Genomic DNA, 21092 nt, shown 5'->3' on the forward strand with positions numbered 1-21092 from the left:
GCGAGGCGGATGCTAGGAGATACTAACCCAGAGAGCTACGCTACAAATTAAGAGCTCCAGTTACGGTTAGCATCAGGATGAAAACATTTTCTCAGATATATTATGTGTTACAACAACTGAGAGATGCTTTGTTGTCACCTAAAACAGTCATTCATTAACCTCTGGTCTGGTTTTGATCCCACTCTCGCCTTCTACTAACGGTGTTAGCTAGAGCTAGCTAATACAGTAAACGGTAGATCACAAGGTGATTACAATTTTTTGTTTCAACAGATATCTCATACATAACTGCACATGAAAACTTTGAGGCAATGTCACCACGCGATCCGTTCCGGAAGCACAAACCGTTCTGCGCATACGAGAAGAGATATACATCCGGGTGTCATTAAATAATGTAATTATGGTACAAAAATCCTTATCCTTAATTCATTAAAGAATGCTAAAACACATCTTTAAAAATGTTTTATGACGTTTGTGAGACAATTTTGATGCTTTTTACGTTTTCTTCGTTAAACTGCTTCCCTGACTTCATCATCAGGCATGCTCAGAGCAGTCCGGCAAAATATGATTGAACCACGTTTATCTACATTTTAGTTGTTTATTTCTTTAGATTACGCAAAAAAAGCCGAAAATGTTAGCCAAAGGATGTAGCGTAGGATCCCATTTCCGGTGCAGATTGGGCACGGAAGTGATAAAACAGGATTTTAAGGCATTTATTTTCTCAGGAAATACATCTTTAACCTTTAACACATTATATTTTAGAATGCTTGCTATTTTTGGGGAGGGAAAAACGGCAACACTTTATTTTACAGAACAACAATAACTATGTAATAACACAGTAATAACATAGCAAGTTACCGTACAGTACAAGGTAACAAGAAAATCTTGGTTTAGTGCTGTGCTTCAGATTTGATGTATTATCTGGTAAAATTCAGTTTATTACTTGGTATATAACAGAAAACCAAACCTAGAATACAGCAAGCCGATCTTCTTAACTAAATTCTTATTTACATGTAACTTGAGTTCAGTTTTATAATACTTTATTTACCCGATCATAATTTCCAATTTACTTTGTAAGCCATTGGTAGGTGGTGGCCCATTATAGAAACTGTAATGTGGTGACCTAATGGTAATTACCCAACAAAGGTCTCCAATGTTACAGTCACATACGATTGTAGTTATTACATGAAGGTTATTATTTTGAAATTATATACCTAAATCTTGGGGTAATTACCCCCCCAAAAAAGTTTTTCTTGTAACCAAGTACTATAGTGTGACTTGCTATGTTATTACCATGTTATTACATGGTTATTTATGTACTGTAAAAGAAAGTGTTACAGGAAAAAATTAATTTAGGGCCTTTTAACAAAATAAAATCGAGGGCGGCTTCCGGGACGGGTCGGGTAGTGACAGGCAACAACACCAATCAAACAAAATACGATTAAAAAAAACAAGTCTGCTAATTCCGTAAAAATAAAAATAAAAATTAAAAAAATACTCACTGCACTTGGTTTTCAAGATTTGAAGACGTTTTTTGAATTGAGAAAGCTTCCTGGAGAGGTGGCGAAACGTCTTCAAATCTTGAAAACCAAGTCCAGTGGATATTTTTTGAATTTTTTTTTTATTTTTACCGAATGACTATGACCTGGATGACTGAGAACCTTCATCAGCAAGTCTGCTAATGTTCACCATCCTGTGTTTAATCTGTAGGACCTTATTATATCATTTACCCAGCATGCATTGCACAGGTGAAAAAATTGCAATGTCTAGAGGTGAAAAATATTACAAAGGATGCATACTTTTGGAAGTAATTATAAGTTTTTATGTATCACAAACGACAATTACGACATATTTATTCCATGATCCCTAAAAAAAAAATCCAATTAGTTACCCACCTGTTTCTGATACACCCAGCTGAAAATAAGACCCAATTTTTCGTTATCTTAACATAAAGTTAAACTGTTTCTTTTTACAGCACATCCATGGCCATAGTAAGAACTTTTTCTTAAAAACAAAACAAGAGCCATTTCTATTAACACTGAGTGATTAAACACTAATCCAATTGAAAAACTGAACAGTCTTCCAGGCTTACATGCAAAAAATATAAGGGAAATAAAAAGAGGTATCTGAACAGTTGCAAAATAGCTGATTTATATCAAAAAGTTTCTATAAGAGTACAGGAGTGAAGGCACCTCTTTAAAGTAGATTTCAGAACTATTAATAGTGTATGAGCTTCTTTTTTATACTAAAATTATGTTTCCGATTTTTATTGATCCTGTGAAAAGAGAATCAGCATAATTGTGGCAACAGAGGTAAAGTTAAATTATTGTAGAAGTTCAGTTTTTCCCCAGAGTGACATTCATCAAATGTTTTGCCATTATATGGCTAACTTAAACTGAAGCTAATATTCTATCCAAGCATCTAACCAGGTCTTCCACCATTTTCTCTTGTCGTCCTTTCATTGGAGGCACGTTCTGTCAAGTGTCATTGTGGGGAAGACAATCCTCCGGACTCAATCATGTTCATGTTGTCTTCCTTACAGAAATTCCTCTTCTTCTGTCTGTCGCTGAAAGATTTTATCCCCCTTTATGTCGGCTTTGGTTATAAGCCTCCTGTGACGTTCCTAGCCACTGCCCAGGCGGGGAACTCAGTCAGGTTGAAGAGCGGGACCCCCCAAGTGGTGATGGCTAACATAACCACGGCAACACCGATCAGGTTCACTCCAAAACCTGCTTTCACCTGGACAGAAAAATTAAAAGGTCTAAAAACCAACACTAAAACTGACCTTAAAGCACTAAGTAATAAAAACAGCTGATATGGATACCTTCAGTGACATTGCATTATAAAAAAAATACGAATATATTCTTTGATTTAGAACATAAGAAATCTGATACGATGTACTCTGAAAGTTTTTTTGATGCTGCAGATGCACAAAGTGTGCTTGTGTGACAGAGGGAAAGAGCGCCCTACCATGTCGCTAATCTGCACGTGGCCGTAACTGAAGACGATGGCGTTGGGAGGGTTCCCCACTGGAAGCATGACCCCAAATGACACGCACATGGTGGACGGGATCAGAGTGTGGAGGGGGTTGATGAGCAGTGTCTCCGACTGGAACACAGGGTGAAGAACAATATGGATACATTGAGGGGACAATAAAGGCGAAGAGGGAAAGTGCTTATTGGTGCGAGATCAAACAAAGAGGCAACAGCAGAACAGGATTAAATAAAAACAAAAAGAGTAAGCAAGAGAGAAAAAAGAATTTAACACAGTGAATCACAACTATGTTCTGTTTTCATATTTTATTTCCTCGGATGGTATGCCTAGCCCAGTGCATGTTAGTTTAGCTGTGTCTCTTTTCTACTTTGTACAAAGCTATCATTGGAGGTGTTGTTACCACTAGCCACCGGTCTCCTATTTTTCTTTCCTGTTTAAAATAATGTTTACAGATTGGTTGCATGTTTAGCTCTCTTCTTTAGATACAGTCGCAAGTTAAGGTATCAATGCCATAAACTACGAAAACTTTTCCTTCTTTACAGTTTTTAGTACTATTGAATAGGACTTTAGCATTTAGCTTTGTCTGATCGCCAGACTGCAATGTTAACAGAGCTATTCCTGACTGACTTTGTATAATCTTCTATAGAAAGTACCTCTATAACAGTTATGTTTAATTATGTTTTTATAGAAAGTATCCCTGTAATAGTTATGTTCAACTGTGTTTTTATAGAAAAACCTCTACAGTAGTAACGTTTAATTGTGTTTTTATTGAAAGTACCCCTGTAGTAAATTTGTTTAACTGTATCTATATAAACAATCTCTACATCAGTTATATTTAACTGTGTATCTAAAAAAACATAAGCAGTTATATCTACCTGTGTTTTTATAGAAATGCCCCTATAACAGTTATGTTTAACTGTGTTTTTACAGAAATAATCTCTGTAGCAGCTATATTCAACTAACTTTCTATATCAAAGACACTCATAGTAATGTTTAACTGTGTTTCTATAGAAAATACTCCTATAACACAGATGTTTAACTGTGTTTTTATAGAAATAACCTCTGTAGCAGCTATATATAACTGTTTCTATATCGAAGACACTCATAGTAATGTTTAACTGTGTTTCTATAGAAAATACTCCTTTAAAAGAGATGTTTAACTGTTTCTATATAAATAGCAGCTACATATAACTGTTTCTATAACAAAGACACTGATAATTATGTTTAACTGTGTTTCTATAGAAAGCTCTCCTTTAACAGAGTTGTTTAACCGTGTTTCTATAACCAAATTACCAATAGCACTTTTATCAGTGTTTCAATAGAAATTATTCTCATAACAGTTATGTTTAACTGCGTTCCTATAGAAAACAACCTCTTAGCAAATGTTTTTTACTGTGTTTTTGTAAAGAGTACGCCTTTATTAGTAACATATAATTTGTAGAAACTTTAATACATTTCTATAACTTCTAATTTTTGATTTGTACCCCATTCTATAGACATAACCCCAAAATTTTTTTTATTTTAAACTGCATTTTTAGATAAACATATACTCCAACCTCCACAATATTCCTATAGCAATGATGTTTAACTGTGTTTCTATAGAAATGACCCCTGTATCAGTTATGTTTAAGTGTGTTTATCCTCTAAATAAAGCCTTTTGTAAGGACATTAACTACATGAAATCCCTTTTGTTCCCTTGAGAAAGCATTCTTGGTTTATTTTCTGCAAAGAATATAATATAAGTATGTCAGTTCTTCTTGAAATAATTGTATTTGTCCTAATTTTAGCAGATAAGTAAGATAATATGCAGATTCAAATAAGATTATTTCCGTTCCAGTACATAATATATTCCTCTCATTCTACAGAAAAAAAAAACTTTCTATTGGTAGATTGTCTTATTTTTTTACGTGCTCAAATTAAGGGGAATACACTCATTTTAAAATGTATGCAACCTATATAAGCTCAGTGTTTGCAGTGTTGCTTCAGTGTTTAACTGTGTATCTTCCAGTGACTGCAATTGACAGAGCTATTGCTGCCATTAACTCTCTGTGCTATTCGGGAGTTCCAGCTTTTGCTGAATGCTTCTGTGTTTTTTCAATAGATCTCTTCTTGTCTGTGCTGTTAACTAATGAATGCTCATTCTGAGAATACAGCGTTCCTTTAAGCCAAAAGTAGGTGGATCATTTTCACTATCTCCAAATTCTCTCTCAAGATGAGGTAATACTAGAAAGTCAGTGATTTAATGGAGGATTTTAGTGGCATGTTAAGGAGAGGAGGCCATACCAGAGCTGATAGGATGGGAAGGAAGACGGTAAGAGTTGCTGGGTTGGAGGCAAACTCTGTGACTGCTGACACCAGGAGGCAGGCCAGGAGGGTGACTGCCCAGGGAGGAAGACCACTCATAGGCTCCAGCTGTCTGCCGATCCACACTGACAAGCCTGACACCTACAGATATGATGCATTAAACATCAAGCCACAAATTATTACCTAAGTAATGACAAGAATGTAAAGGAATAAGAAAATCAATGAACTAAACCCCAAGCTACAGGTACAGAGATCTAACCTTGCATCCAGCTGCAAGAGCATATCCTCCTCCAACCAGGATTACAATCTCCCATGGCATTAGTCTCTGAAAATCTTTCCAAGTGATCATGGGGGCAAGTGGGTCAGACTCCGACTCGTCATCTGAGGGTACAAAACCACAACAAACCAACATGTATTGAACTACAGTTAGTGGTGAGCTTTGGAAACATGTTTCCTCACAATTTCCCCCATTTTTAACGTCCCCCAGCATAGCCAACATCCACCATGACATTTTGGAAGCAATCCAGCAGTAAGGCTGCTCAGTGGAAGAATATAACCTCTATGGTTAGAGCATAGAGTGACTGAGTTTTAGTTCACTTTGACCACAGAGACTGGTTTTATTATTTGCCGTTTCAGGTCCTTATCACACATTAAATTCATATTGTATAAGCTAGATAGATTTTTTTTCTAGGAGATAGTCCTTTAACAGAAAATGTAGGGAAGAAAATTCCCAGTTGGGCAGTCATTGGGGAAAATAACATACCGGTAATAATTTGCTTGCAATATTTTTTTTCTTGTGGGAGTGGAAGCCTAGTGGTTAGGGCATAGAGCTTGGAATCTAGAGGTTCTAGGTTCGAGCCCCACTCCCACAGACTGCCACTCTGGGTGTCTGAGCAGGACTCTTAACCCCACACTGCTCCCGGGGTTCTGCACAATGGCAGCCCACTGCTCCCCAAGGTGATGGGTTAAATGCAGAGGTAAATATCTCCGATGTGAGATCAATAAAGTTCAATTATTTTTATATTAACACTTCACCCCAACACGTTTGGTCATTTGTATCCTTTTAGCTGTCTTAATTTTTTGCTTATTTTATGTACTTCCTTTCAAAAACATTTTAAAACCCTACAGACACATTGTTGTCCAACAACTTTAAAGTGAGTATAGAGAATGTATAATTTAGTGTAGCTTATATAATACATTTAAAAGTAGGTATTTAGGATGAAAAATTGGAGGGGGAAAATGAGAATTTGACTTGACTTTGACCAATCATTCAATAGTATCACAGTAAAAAGTAATACAAAATCAGTATATCTGCACTTAATAGGTAAGGGCTGCACAGTGGAACAGTGGGTAGCACTGCTTGCAGCAAGAAGGCTCTGGGTTCAATTACCGGCCCGGGGTCTTTCTGCATGGAGTTTGCATGTTCTCCCTGTGCATGCATGGATTCTCTCCAGGTACTCCAGCTTTCTCCCACAGTCCTAAAACATGACTCCTAGGTTAATTGGCTTCTCTAAATACTCCTTGAATGTCAGTGTGTGCATGGATGGTTGTTTGTCGTGTTTGTCTCTGTGTTGCCCTGCCATGGACAGGGCGACCTGTCCAGGGTATACCCCACTTCTCATCCATAGACAGCTGGAGATAGGCACCAGCACACCCCAGCAGGGATAATGGATGGATGATGGAAAGATGGATGGATGGATGAAATAGGTAAGTAAAATTATTTGCTAATGGATTTGCTAACTCAAAATAAGAACATTTCCATTATCTTCTTTCAAGTGCAGTAGTTATAACAATTAAATTCTAGGTACCAAAAATACGCAATATATCGGCAAATAGTTTGAATTTAAAAATACATTATTTATCTTCAGATTATTATTGCAGTGAGGATGTCTTCATCTCATGCCGCGCTGTGCAGAAGCTCAGTCTGCACAAATGAAGATTAATGCTTTTCATATTCTCTAAAAGAAGCAAGATGCTTTTTTCTTGTTCTCAAAGATGTGAAAGAGAAAATTGATGCAACTTTCTTCTCACAGACCCCTAATGGAGTTTCCAGCTTCTTGCTTTTTTTTTACCCCAGGGTGTCTTAGAACATTTGCACGGTTAGTAAGATTTAATATAAAAACTTTGATTAAGATCAAATCGGATTGAAAATGTTAGCTCTAATACGCAGCAGCTTTTATAAAAAAAAATAAAAGAAATGTTTGATTTGTTGACTAATAATCGCTGACTGATCCCTTTTTAAAATAATAATAAATTCCTCCTCTGTCTTGGTGTTGTGTTTTCTTTTTTTAAGCTACAGGGGATGGAGCTTTCTTTGAGTTTGACAGATGAGCTTATGGTGGAGTTTGAATATGTGGAGGAAAAAGATATTTTCTTTGAGATTAAGAACAATTTTATTCACTTGCTGCAGAGTTTGCAACATGTTCAACTCACTTCGACTTGCTGTTTACCTAAAGTGGTTCTGAAGTGAATTTTTTTAGCCCAGAAGTTCAATCAACCATCAAGGACAAAACACTTTAGAGGACTGTCTTTTTACACTCATCAGACCAATATACACAGAGAACAGAAAACAGAGGTGTGTCATATTAGCAAGTAATAGATATGACAGGACTTGTTTTAGAAAATGTGCTTAATTTGGCTAAAATAACAATGTTACACGAGTTAAATGAAGAAACGGTCATGCTTGTAATTAATCAAAGTGTGAAAGTAGAGAACAGAAATTAAATATGTTGGAGTTGTTGGAAAATTGTCCCTTTCTCTCTTAGATTGTTTGATATGGTCATCCTTACACCCAACAGTGTTTAAATGAGGAGCTAACCTGAGTTTGTACAGCGGGGGGAGGATGAGGAGAAGGGACGTCTGGCAGGAATGAGGAAGAGCAGGAAGCCCAGGAGGACAGAAACCGTTGCATCAGTCCTGTAGCCCTTCCTACAAACCAAACAAATAAACACAAATGTATAGTCTCCTGCAAAACTACTAATCAGATTATTGTGTTACTGCACCACAGGCAGTTGAGCAACTAATTAATACCATAGAAAATTTTTTGTTATTCTCTGGCCGCATCATAACTGCTTACTTTTCAAAAAGCGACGTCCAGCCGGGGACAAAGCCCGGCTCTCTGGTGAACCACAGCAGAGTCATCAGGATGAAGAAAATACCCGTCACCACCTCTGGGTAGCTGGGACACAACCGCAAAAGCACATTAGCGACAATTACATGCATGACATCACTGCAGTCCATCTCAATTATGTCTGGATGTGACCTCAAACTGTTTCATATTGACTACAAGAAAAGTGTTAGCATCCATTTTTGTTTAATTTTATCACTTTATAATTAAAGCTCAAAGTGAAATGTATCTTTTTATGGATTTTATATGTAAAGTAGTGCCTAAAAATGTGAAACTTTTCCAGAACGATCTGAAAAGTGTGCAGTACATTTATATTCTGACCCTCAATCCATATATAAAATCAACTTGGTTTGAAAAATCGATGAGTAAACAAAAAATAGTAATTTCGTTCTGATTTTTTCTAACCGAGAAAAATAAAAAAGCACCAAAAGGTGAAAAACTTAAAAGGATACATATTGTTTCCTCAAAAAGAGGTGAAGAATCACCTGATGGGCCCCAGCTTGGCATACTCTTCCTGGATCCTCTGCTCTGACATCATTTCCCTCCTGGTTTTGCGTTTCTTACTCAGCGAGCACGTCTCCCTGAAGCTGAGGACAGAGGCAGCAACATGTGAGCATCGGCTCTGAACAGCGGCAGCTTCATGCAACCCGTAGGATTATCATGAGTCCATAATGATAAGATGTGAATGTGAGTAAAAGGGAGGACAACCACCATAATCCCACACCTGGATGTGACCATGAGCAGGAGTGTACTCACTTGCAGCCGAGGAAGAGGAAGTGCAGCCAGAGCCAAGTGAGGACCAGCATGATGATGGCGATAGGAAAGCTGAAGATGAACCAGGTGCCAAAGTTGATCACCTTCGCATCTGGATATCGGCTGTAAAGGCAAAGATCCAGACAAAGAGTTATGGAGAGTAACTTCATGGGTCATTTTTGCTTGAAAAGACTGATGAGAGACTTCTTGACACCTAAAGTGCCACCATTGTCTGCTGTTTTACTAAATCTAAAAATAGCCTCTAGAAACCCCCAATGATTTCCCAACACTGCACTGGTCTCTTGTTTGCTTTGAATTACAGCTGCTATCATTCCCATTGCCTAATCTGTGCACCAACAGTCTCCACACAGATAACAGGTGGGGTCAGTGTGAGTGTCGCTGCCCACTGAGATAAAAACCCACAGGGGAAACCACAGCATGACCTGATTTATTTAAACGGTATAAATATTACTACCTGAGATGGATTTGTTTACCTTCCGTGAAGAAATAACTAAGAAAAATACAACTAACGATTATTTTGCAATGCGATTAATATGTCGATTGTTTTTTCGAGAAATAATCGAATTGCAAAAGGTTCCTTAAAGAAGAGCTTTTGCGAAATGAAACCAAGTGAAAATAGAGCTTTTTCAATTGAGGAGTTCTGGATTGAGCATACTGGCAGATGAAAAAGATTTTTATCTTAAATGCAAAGTGTTTACATATTTTTTAAATAGTTTTTATATATTTGCTGCTCAAGGTGACTTGCTCTGTCAGCTAAAGAGATGATTAATCGATTAATAAATTAGTTGACGATTATTTTAATAATGGATTAATCCAATAAATTATTTCAGCCCTACAACTAACCCTAAAACAATATCTTGTAAGCTAGGGGCATTAAATAGTAAGAATGTGGCAATACGATAAATCACGATACATGTCACTATGAGGTTTATCCAAAATATTAAGAAAAATGATATTGAGATTTTCATAATAAACTTGAGAAAACCTTAATCAGATTGTGTTGTTGCTCTGCGGTGGCTGATAAATAATACGCTCTTAGGTTGTGCTGCCTACTAGTGGCTGGTGGTTTCCAAAACAGTATGAGAGTGACATGGATGTTTACCTATAAACATTTTTTTTTTTATTTAAGATTCATTCAGCTGTATTTTAAATAAATACATGAATAAAGTATTGTGATTTTTTTGTTGTTTAAAATCAATAGAACTACCAGCTAATAAAATAGCCTAATTTTGGTATTTTGAATCGATACACACAATCATCTAATGAAATCTCACGATTTCGGAATTTTTAACCTGATAAAAAATGAGTACTTTTGTATTTTGAATCAATTGAACTATCGTCCAACAAAATGTCACAATTTTGGCATTTTGAAATGATGCAACTATTGTCAAATGAAATGCCCAAATTTTGTTATTTTTTATAAATACAGCTGTTGTTTCATGAAGTATCGTGATATTGGACATAATCAAATTTCCTTAGATCCCTAATGCAAATTCTACAACATGGTGGTGGCAGCCTCATGCTGTGGGCTGGCTATTCTTTGAATAGGTTGGACATTTTTATCAACCTAATTGAAATTATGAGCAGCTCCCCATTATTTTTATAAGAACAAAATGAAGGCAGTTTTTTTTTTCTTTTTCCAGGATAGCATTGAATCAAAATATAAAGAACGATATGAGTGAAAATGTGCTTTTTTTAAATTGACCTTTCTAGAACTCAAAACTGTCGTAAAATTAGCTTTAGAGTTCACCGAAGGAGGGCTGAGGAGACACTCTGATTTGGAGAACATTTGCATGATTAAAAAGTAAGCAAACCCCTAGCAATCGAAGATATTTGAACCAGGTTACCACTGATATATTAGCTTTCCAATATATTTGGTCAATGTTTTATTTTGTTGTTTTTGTTCCTTATTTTCTATTGGTTGGTATGTGCATATGTTCACAGATTCAATAGATCAATCAGGAGACATGCCATGATATCACATGATCTACTTCTCCCTCTTTTTGCTATCTATTGTTTATGTTTTGTTTCATTTGTAAGTTAATTTGTATGATTTGTATTTCATTGTGTCTTGTGTAACATTTATTATTGTATTCTTCTTTTAGAGAAAAACAGCTTCAAAATCTTCCATGGTGCAGACTGAGCTTCTGCATAGCGTGGCATGAAATTAAGACTTTTCACTGCAAAAATAAATGTGTGTCTCAGGAGCAAATAGAAGGACCGGATAGATGGAAGATAATCAACATCAACTTTAAAAACAGATCCTGTATCGGCGGATCTCTACAGGTTATAACTTCTTCAGATCACCAAAGTCCAGCCTTTTAAAAGCAACTTAAGGCTTTAGTTATCCAAACCACACCAGCTTTCTTTTTTAGCATGTTTACTATCCCAGAAAATTCAAAATTCTCCAGAAAAGACCCAAAATTTACACTTCAACATGTTTTTTAAAGGATTATTTCTCTTCACACCACCTAAGCTTACTGTATTTCCTGGAAATATACTCTGAGGATTATATTTGCCACACACAAACACCAACCTGAGTGCACAGAGAATTAGAAAACCTGACCTTTGCCCACTGAGCTGTGACATGAAGGAGACCATTCTGTGAGACTTAAAACACTGGCTGGAGAAAATCGGCTCGATTGGCACCATACAGACTAATTAGTTTAAATTTGGACCTTACCAGGCCCCCTGGATACTGATTTCACACAGTGTTAAATTACGGCAACAATGGATGCCAAGGAAAGCTGAGCATGTATTCAAAAATCAAACCAGGAGAGATTGTTTCACAGGCTGCTGGTAAAAAAAAAAGAATATTACAGTGATAGTATTTTAAATATTATGTTTGGTCAGATAAAACTAAGACTTGGCTCTACAGAAAAGCAAAAAAGTTATGTTTTTTCTTGGCGTGAAACAAAAGATGAATACGAAGAAAAGTACAGAACGCTGACTGGTTTTAATTTTTAAGTCCCATAGATCTTGGTAGAGTGCAGGGAAACATAAACTCTGAAATATTAGGGCATTTTGAGTAGAAATCTAGTGGCTTCTTATAGAAATAATCCCTTTGCTCTTTAATGTTGAGTCGAAAACAAGTATTCTGTAATTCCTACTTGCTGCTTTTAAAAATACTTATTTCTTAATGCTGTGCAACTGAAGGGTGATTTCTAGGTTTTAGAAAGTTCTTCATTAACCCCAGTAGTAGCTATTCAAAATGTCCCCACTTCCCTTAATGGATCCTTAGCTGCTCCCCTACAATTCCTTTTTAAACATCAATCTTTGTACTTAAATATTATTTCTGTCATGATTTTTGGACATTAAGATCTAAAGAGAAGCCTTATCTCTCGGTAAGCCCCTGTAATTCGGTGAAATTGTGGAGTCAGAGTAATAAAATATGCAAGAGGGGGTCACTCCAGTGGCTGGAAGTTGGAGGGGATTTTGCTGGGAGTTGGAGGGAAGTGGGCTGCCATTCTGCTGGCGTTTGACTGGAAAGGGAAATTTTTATTGGCTGCTACTGTATATGGAATTAATTTTGTTTTACTTTTGCTGTGAGCAAAGAACATGTTTTGTAAATAGAAATGAGAAAAAAATGCAATCTAGAAATGCAACTTTGAACAAATTGTTAATTTTTACAGTAGTAGTAGCTCTTATTTTGAAAGTAGGCTGACAGGAAAGGGGTAAGTATAGATGGGGAGAGACATGCGGCAAAGGCAATAACCGCTGTGCCACTAAAGCACACCCGTTAATTTATCTATATCTTTTTTTTTTCAAATGTTTTTTCAAATCAGGCTATACAAATAAAAAATTTTTTAGTTGTGTTTTAAGGATGACATTCTCCTCACACATTTATTTCTGATGGTCTGAATGAACGTTAGCATCAACATTATTATCAGTCGAAAACAAGCGTTTGTATACTGTAAGTAATAAGATAATGTGATATGTAAAACACTATTTAAGAAGAATGCAATTCGGAAAACTCAATTTGAAAAGGAAAGCTCAACAAACTAAATTTGAAAACAAAATATACCCAGAAATGTATCAAATAAAACAAAAAAATTAAAAAGAATAATCAAAAAAGTAAATTAATATCTGATAAAGTGGCAAAGTTAATCTCAAAACCTTTTTTTTTTTAAGAGGTTTTTCAAAGTTTCATTTCAAAATTTTCATTTATAAAATCAGTTTTTTTCTCGCAAAAATAATGGAACAAAATTAACTCCATAGTAATTGGGCTAATTTTACCAATAAAAAGTAAAATAGGTTTCTAAAAAAAAAAAAAAAAAAAAAAATTTGTTTTTGTTTTTAATTTCATGTTTGATTTTGAAGGTAAATCTCAATTACTAAATTCCAAAACATTCAACAGAGAGGCATTAGGTTGAGCAGTTGCAGCTTCAGGAAAGTAACTAAACTTAAAGTACTTAGGTCTATATTTAAGCTTTTGAATAAGTGAAGGTAGACCTACGTGTTAAACTGTTCAGCAAAGATGAGGTTGGTGGATGTGCCAGTGATGGTGATGAGTCCTCCGATGGTCGCAGCGTAGGTGATGCTTAGCGACAGGCATTTACAGATCATGTGATCCCTCTTCGTAGGGTACTGGGAGTCTCTTCTGGCCTTTACTCGCTTCACATTTGGGATCTCTATGGCAACCTGAAGAGGAGTCAGAGGAATACATTTAGACACTTTAACATGAAATACTGAAGCAGCCAAGTTTATAAGGCAACTTATCACTAACTTGTGGAAGGTGTCCGTTGGTTTGTCTCACAAACGTCTTGTTCAGGACGGGCTGAAGACCAAAACCGTTCATGTCACCGGCCTTTCCGAATAGACACAAGACAAGCACAGGGAGAAAGAGACTTTACTGACCTGTGAAATATATCTATTTTCTATTATCTGCACTTTTAATATCACAACCACAAACCACGTAATAGATGCAGAGCATAGTTGAAAGTAAAAAGTAAAGGATGCATGATTAGGGCATTTGGATTCAGCCATATGAAGTTAGAATTGTGCCAAAAAGTGCACGAGTAATAATACGAGCCATTTTATTTCAAATACACAAACGTAAACTAGTCTCATGAGTATTTTGAACATTTTATGCCAGAGTTAATACCATGAGCCCCTCCAATATGCATACTCATCTTCTGCATATGTGGCCTGCTTTTATTGCGCCTGTAGCCTCTTTCCTATTCGCGTGAGGACCTGCTTCTAAAAACTGATCATATGAGTGTTTATAATGTGTGTGCACTTTTGGAAGAATTCTCATTTCCTCCAGCCACCTTTCCTCTAACAACCCTTAATGAAGTCCAGGTCAGCCAATTTTCTTCAGAAGGTCATTCATTTATAAATAAAGTACATCTATGTCTCTTCTATTGGTGTTTAAAGGAAAAATATTCACACTGAAGATAAAGATGACACCAGACATGCTTAAAAAACAAATCAAGCTTATAAAATGGGATTCTAATCTTGAACCTTCTCGAAGATGACATACATCACAATTAAAATTCACTATCTTCTGCCTGAAATCTGATTGGTGATAGTGACATAGTGAGGGGATAGCTGACTGCAGCAGGACCTAGGAGGGAGGTAGGATGGTTTTTTTTTTTTTTTTTTTACAAAGTATTGAGCCTGTGGGCATTTACTGAAATGCATGCAAACGTTTTTAATTTTTAATCCAATGTATTTAACTAACAGAAGGAGAGCAAACTTTATCTTACCTCAGTGAATGCACAGAGCTCCTGTTTGGCACATTCATTCCTGAAAGGTCAAAAAAATCAACCATAAGTAGAAACACAATCAAATATTTATTATTTTATATGGAATACAATGACATTTTGGAATAGGAAAAGTGATTCAAGTTTCTTTTCCAATTTAGATTTGTAAATCAAGAATGCAAATAAATTGGCAAAAAAAAGCCTTTTAAGGGAAAGTAGATTAAGATTAAAGTAAATTTAGTGGGTAAAGATTTGATGTGTGATTTATGACATTTTAAGGAGAATTGTAGTGAAAGTCAATGGAGGGATTATTAAACAGATTAAGGTTTTACAATTAGCATTCTAGCAGAAAAGATAGAAAATGTAGAAGAAAACCAATTAGAGAGACACTAACTAACTTCTCTACAGTGAAATTTTTTAAAAGATACAGAGATTTAAAAAAAAAGAAAATGTGAAAAAAATATAACAAGGTTTATCGGTATAATCAATCCATAAAAGGCTGATTTTTCACAGCTGCTACAAAATTCTTAATAAAAACAGATTTCATAATTTTTTTGAATCCTTAATATTAAATTGTTTTTCTGTCGTTTTTCAAACTTTTTTCTGTTAATTTTTTTCATATTTGATTTTTTCCTCTTTTTTTCTTTTTCAAATTGTGTCTCTACAGATCACGTTCTCTTCACTTCAAGTTCAACGCAAAAGCTTGCTGTTAACCAATAAAAACATTGCTGCATCATTGTCACACTAACAGAAAATCACATGTTAGGAAAAAAAAGACGTCATAAATTTCAAAAGGGAAGATCCTCTTAGAAATAGTTTTATTTTATTACTTTTAAGATAGGGACAAATATTTAATGTCAGGCCAACCTCAGAGCTACAGCCGTACACATGGGGCATCACTTTGATGCCATAACAACGACTGCTTTCCATTTTCATCGGAGAGAAGAGACCGTCCCATTTTCATTTACATCCCCCACCTTCAATCAACACGCCCCCCACAACTGTAATTGTGACTTTATTGTGAGTAACACTCAACAGTAAGAGGTTAGTGCATAGAGGGTGCTTTGGGACTGGGCTGCAGACGAATGAAAATTCATCTTAACATACAAATGTACAAGCCTGCCCCCGGAAGTGAAAACTTTTTGAGCTGTAAAACGCAATTTGAATACAGACATTTTTTTAATGAAAACATTTTTTTTAAGATTTGAATTCAAACAACAGTGGGCTAAACATACAACCCTGTGGTACACCTAAAATAACGGTAAAATTAAAAAAAAATTCTAAACATATTGTTTGTCACAGAATAATAATTACACTAAACATAGATAACAAAGCCTTAGATGAGAAAGAAAGGGGTAAATGCAGACTTGCAATTTAAGCTCAAATAATGACTAAGCAGAACTATTGTTGTTTTTTTATTATAAATCGTTTAGGAATTCAACTAGAAGTAGAAGAAATTAGAAGTATCTCTGCTAATTTAAACCAGGCGGAGTTGGAAAGAGCAAGAAAAAAGTTTTTTTTTTATGTGTTTCATGTGTAAAATACAATAGAAATTCAATTAGAAAAATGGATGTTATAAATATGGTCAATTAGGAAAAATTTGTAGTAAAAAGAGTAAAGTATTTGGACTGTAAAAGGAGAGCATACACACACATACCGTTCATTTTGATAGAGCAGCTCTAGTTGGTTTTTGTCTAGGTTCTCCTCTTTGGTTGAAATAGCTGCAATATGGCAGAAAAAAATGCTCAAAAGGTTCTCCACACCACATATTTTTCTACATACACTTAAAAAATGGTTTATTCTTCTCAGGTTTATTCTGATTTAGCTTTTCTATCATTCCCATTTAACAATATTTTACATCGTCAAATAAAATGATAAAATATTCAATTATCCTACAAAAATACATATTTATAGTTGATTTATTATTTTGATAAAGTATAAAAAGCTATCTAACACAGCCTCGCTCAGAAAACATGAAGCAGGTTGTATCATAACCATCCTGGACGTTTTTTCAGTAACAGTCTGAAAAGAGTTTCAAAGCTTGGGATCCAGAGAACCACAGAATGGAGCCAGAATTCACACATGGAAAAACAGAAGGGACTATTTAGGATGTGGTTATCGACCTAGAATGACTCTAAGACTGCATTAATAATTTATCCAGGAAGTTACAAAGAAACCAGAACATTATCTAAAACAATGCCGCCTCACTTTTCTCTTTTATTCTAAAAGTTTAGTCAACAGGAACATACGAGGCAAATAAGGGGTTCATGCTAGTCTCAAAGGCCAAAAGCACTGCTAACCAGAAAGAACACAAATACTTTCCCACATTTGCCGAAAATTTTTTGATGATTCCCAATAACTAAACGAAACATTTAGTAGAGTGACGAGATAAATTGTAATTTTTTTAAATGTGTTCTCCTTTGTAACTAGAATCACTACATTTCATTTAAAAAAAAAAAGCCTGCTGACGACCATAACCTCAAGTGCTCCAAACGGCTCCGAAACAATTAACTACAAAGAGCAGTAAGCAAATTTCACCACTAGGTGGCCTCTTGAGCAATGTCTGTAGACCAAAACAAGATGTGTGGCTGGAAACCTTCTGCACATACTACTTCTTAGTTGTTTCCATCTCAAATAATGAATTTAGCTTATTGGTCCTAAAGTTGCGGAATGGCCTAGTCAAAGTATGGACTAAATTCTGAGCAAGAAGCTGTGGAATGACCATATAAAGATGGTTCATCACCCAAAACCCTTTCTGTCTCAACTCCAGTTTCACACTGAATATGGTGCAGCTGAGCAGCTGAACTGCAAAAACACTCAAACACTGCAACCAGGGTTGTTCTGAAATTCAGTGGGTCTGGGAGTTTGTATCCTGTGTGAAATTTGGGAACTTGATGCGGAGAGCAAGCAAACGTCCATCTTGCATAAAGATTTTGTTGAGCCACTCGGCCTTGGTAACAGCTCTGTGGTTGCACAAATCTATGCTAATGATTTGTGTCACTGTATTCAGTATAAGACCAGCATGATAAATAATACAGTTTTAAAACTGCCTTTTTGCATTTATTTAATTTGTATATTAAAGTTTGTTTGATAATCAAGAACAAGCAGGTGTAAAAAATAAAATAAAAACATAAAAAACTATAGAGACCTGTAAGGAGGTAAAGTAATCTGCAAGTAAACCTTTACATTCCTTTTTTATTTGATGTAAAGGCAACAGAGGGACCCAAAAAACCTACCACTGTCTTCCTTGGGTGAATCCTCTGTTTCCGAGTCATCGTGAGAGTCAGCCAAACCGGTGCAGATGAGCTGCTGAAGGACGGCTTCTGCTATGGGCATCACCATGGCAGTGGTGGATGTGTTGCTGAGCCACATGGACAGGAACACCGTGCAGCACATGAAGCCCAGCACCAACCTGGGTGAGAAATAATGAGTGGTCATATTTTTCAGTTATATGAAAATATACAGGTTTTTCCCTTCTGGTTGATGTCAATAAGCACAATCCTACTACTTACATGCCAGGCTTGGCCCCTGCAATCATCACCATACGCAGGGCGATGCGTTTGTGCAGATTCCACTTCTCTATGGAGGCTGCCAGGCAGATGACTCCCATCAGCAGCAGAGTGGTGTCTTTACAGTACTCTGCTGCTACCTGAGCACAAAGACACAGGAGCAAAATATGTCAGGGTAATTTCCAGTTGATAAAACGGGCACAAAATTCTTTCACAGGATGAAAAAAAGTTATTAAAAACTAATAAATAAAATAGTAACCCATCCTGGGTTATTCTTTGAAAGTTTTTCTTTATGATTTGTTCAATTTCCCATTTTATGAGTTTCTGGCCCACAGCATGGTTATAAGCCCAAACTGCCAATACAAAGCTATGTCGCTTGGCTTGGAGTGAGTTTTTATAATAGCGTTTAGCATAACCATTCAACAGGAAGTTGGTGCCCCTCGGTTTAATGCGGAAAGCACTGTATAGCAATATAGCAGAGACTCAAAGCTAGTTAGCAAATTGTCCTTGTTCCGAGCAGATCTGGTACATACAACTTTAAACAGATGTAGATACCAGAACTGCTCAGGCTCCTTCTTATGAGGTCAATATATGGCAACTCCACTCGGACAAAATGTATTGCACCCGTTTCTGAAGGATCAAATCTCTTTTGGAGTTTCAACATATTTTATCATTTATATTTGCTATTATTTTACATTTCATTGGCGATAAAGTAGCCGAAAGTACTGTAGCAAACAATCATTGTCAGTTTTGAAGGAAAGTACTGCCTTCTAAAGGCCAATTTATGCTTCTGGCGCATAGCCTCTGCAAACGTCAAATCTGTCTCTGTGCCACCACGCCCCTCGCGCAGGGGCTCTGCAACCGTCGTCGCGCACCTTGAAAAATTTCTGACTACACGTCGGACGATCGTAAACCTCAAGCGGAAGTGCGCAGACAAAAAGCAGCTGTAATTGGTCCTCCATATGCCTTTCCAGCTGTCTGTGTGGTCGTCCTTCTCGATTCGGTGCAGGGGCGCATCATTTTTAAAAACCGAGGAGTAATAACAACAATGGATAACCACAACAAAAGCTTGATTGAGGAAGTTCGGAAGTACAACCACTTGTACGATGCCTTAGACATGTTGTTTTGGAAAATAACCATTTGCCGAAGTTCTCGCAAGTTCTCGAATAGGCTTGCCCTAGCGCTTTGGAAACTGCTGTGCGTCCCTAGAAATTCCAGACCGACGTTGCAGAAGCATACCAGCAAAACTGGTTTGCGACCAGACCCAAGCAACATTTGATGTGTGCGGTTGCAGAAGTATAATCTGCCCTTAAAACTGAGCTCTGCTATTTAACAAGGGGACACAAAAAGTCTCAGTTTATTTTTATTCTTTTTATTAAGATCTGAGGGCAGAAGAGGACAAATGGAACATCGCAAAAATGACTTTCGTATAGATTTTAGACAAAAAGAACAGTTATACTACCTGTAGAAAACAAACGGTTGTTGTTGATACGAATTCAAAAGTAGTGTAGCTTAATATGGCTAACTGACCTAGCTAAAAGAGGCTAACCTGTTAGCTACTGAGCACCGCTAACTACTATATTACAGTTCTTAGACTTACACAAAACTTTGTCTTTTTGTATGCACAGAATGTAAACCAAAAAAACTAAAACTTTTTTTTTTTAACTAGAGCTAGTCACACAGTTATTGTTTATGTCAGAGTGTTTTATGTTTTGGTACACAGGCTAACTTGAACCAACCATTACATCTGGATAATATAAAGTTGGCACTGGAGGTACTGGTTTCATAAGTTTTATGTTTAAAAAATGTGGTTTGGATCGTACCCAACCTTTCACCCACAGCAGTACTTTACTTTCACTTTAGTCATTTCTTGGATGGCTACTTTTCACTCTTACTCAAGTAAAATATTATGGGGTAGTGTTACTCTTGCTTGAGCTTAATTTTAGGTCCTCTCTCTGCCTCTAATAACAGTATGGTAATTGGTAACATTATTTTTAAAATGCCATTCAAATTCAAAGGGGTGTTTCTGAAGGTTTTAGAACTAGAAATAAAAGAATAAACCTAAAAAACTCTTATATATGACTGGAAAAATGTAATTCTGCCATTAAGAAAAAATCTACCACAGCTGTAAAATAATAATTCTTATACTTTGTACCTGGGTTGTCACTATACTAAAATTTCAAAGTAAATACCAATAGTGGGAAAAATACTCCATAATCGCTTCCGCTACAGCAACATTTTTATGAATATATTGGAAATAAACAGAGAAAAATATATGAAGGTCAATCACAATATAAAATGTCAAGTAAATACATTGAACATCCTCATCAAAGAAACACGTTTTAATTGATTGGTCAATTTTAAGTGTATTGGTTTATTTATTGGATGAGTCCTAAATGTCTGCTTTTATTTCTAATTCTGTCAGCATCAGTCCTCCCTAGATTTCGATCCTCCTTTAGAGAAATAACAGTTTAACTACTAAAATCATGTAGGGAACCATATACATTTGAGGCACTCATGCAGTTATTCTATTTCATTTTATTTGCTTATTTTAAAAAATACATTTTAATACCAAGAAACAAATATCAGTGTGGCTAATAAGTACCGTGTCAATGCAGCAGTAGCAGCAATGAGAATTGAGGCAGTGCTTGAATTCCATGTTTACTAAATCACTTCCACCAC

The 21092-nt window shown here is 36.1% G+C and overlaps 1 protein-coding gene across 1 annotated transcript in view; it reads right to left on the minus strand.

Annotated features, from left to right (window-relative positions):
• Positions 1–1635: 1635 nt before the first annotated feature.
• slc13a4 (solute carrier family 13 member 4) overlaps positions 1636–21092 on the minus strand; it is a 33574-nt gene continuing 14117 nt past the window's right edge. The window contains exons 3-16 of the mRNA XM_038281909.1: positions 18414–18550; positions 18138–18313; positions 16559–16622; positions 14905–14944; positions 13923–14003; positions 13653–13837; positions 9179–9298; positions 8908–9009; positions 8372–8473; positions 8114–8223; positions 5555–5676; positions 5275–5436; positions 2968–3105; positions 1636–2736 (exon numbers count right to left, since the gene is read on the minus strand). Coding sequence (XP_038137837.1) covers positions 2599–2736; positions 2968–3105; positions 5275–5436; positions 5555–5676; positions 8114–8223; positions 8372–8473; positions 8908–9009; positions 9179–9298; positions 13653–13837; positions 13923–14003; positions 14905–14944; positions 16559–16622; positions 18138–18313; positions 18414–18550 — 1677 coding nt within the window. The 3' untranslated portion in view covers positions 1636–2598. The remainder of the gene's footprint in view (positions 2737–2967; positions 3106–5274; positions 5437–5554; positions 5677–8113; positions 8224–8371; positions 8474–8907; positions 9010–9178; positions 9299–13652; positions 13838–13922; positions 14004–14904; positions 14945–16558; positions 16623–18137; positions 18314–18413; positions 18551–21092) is intronic.

This window comes from Cyprinodon tularosa, unplaced genomic scaffold, assembly GCF_016077235.1.
Source record: "Cyprinodon tularosa strain WSP-4 unplaced genomic scaffold, ASM1607723v1 ctg177, whole genome shotgun sequence".
NCBI classification, from domain to species: Eukaryota; Metazoa; Chordata; class Actinopteri; order Cyprinodontiformes; family Cyprinodontidae; genus Cyprinodon; species Cyprinodon tularosa.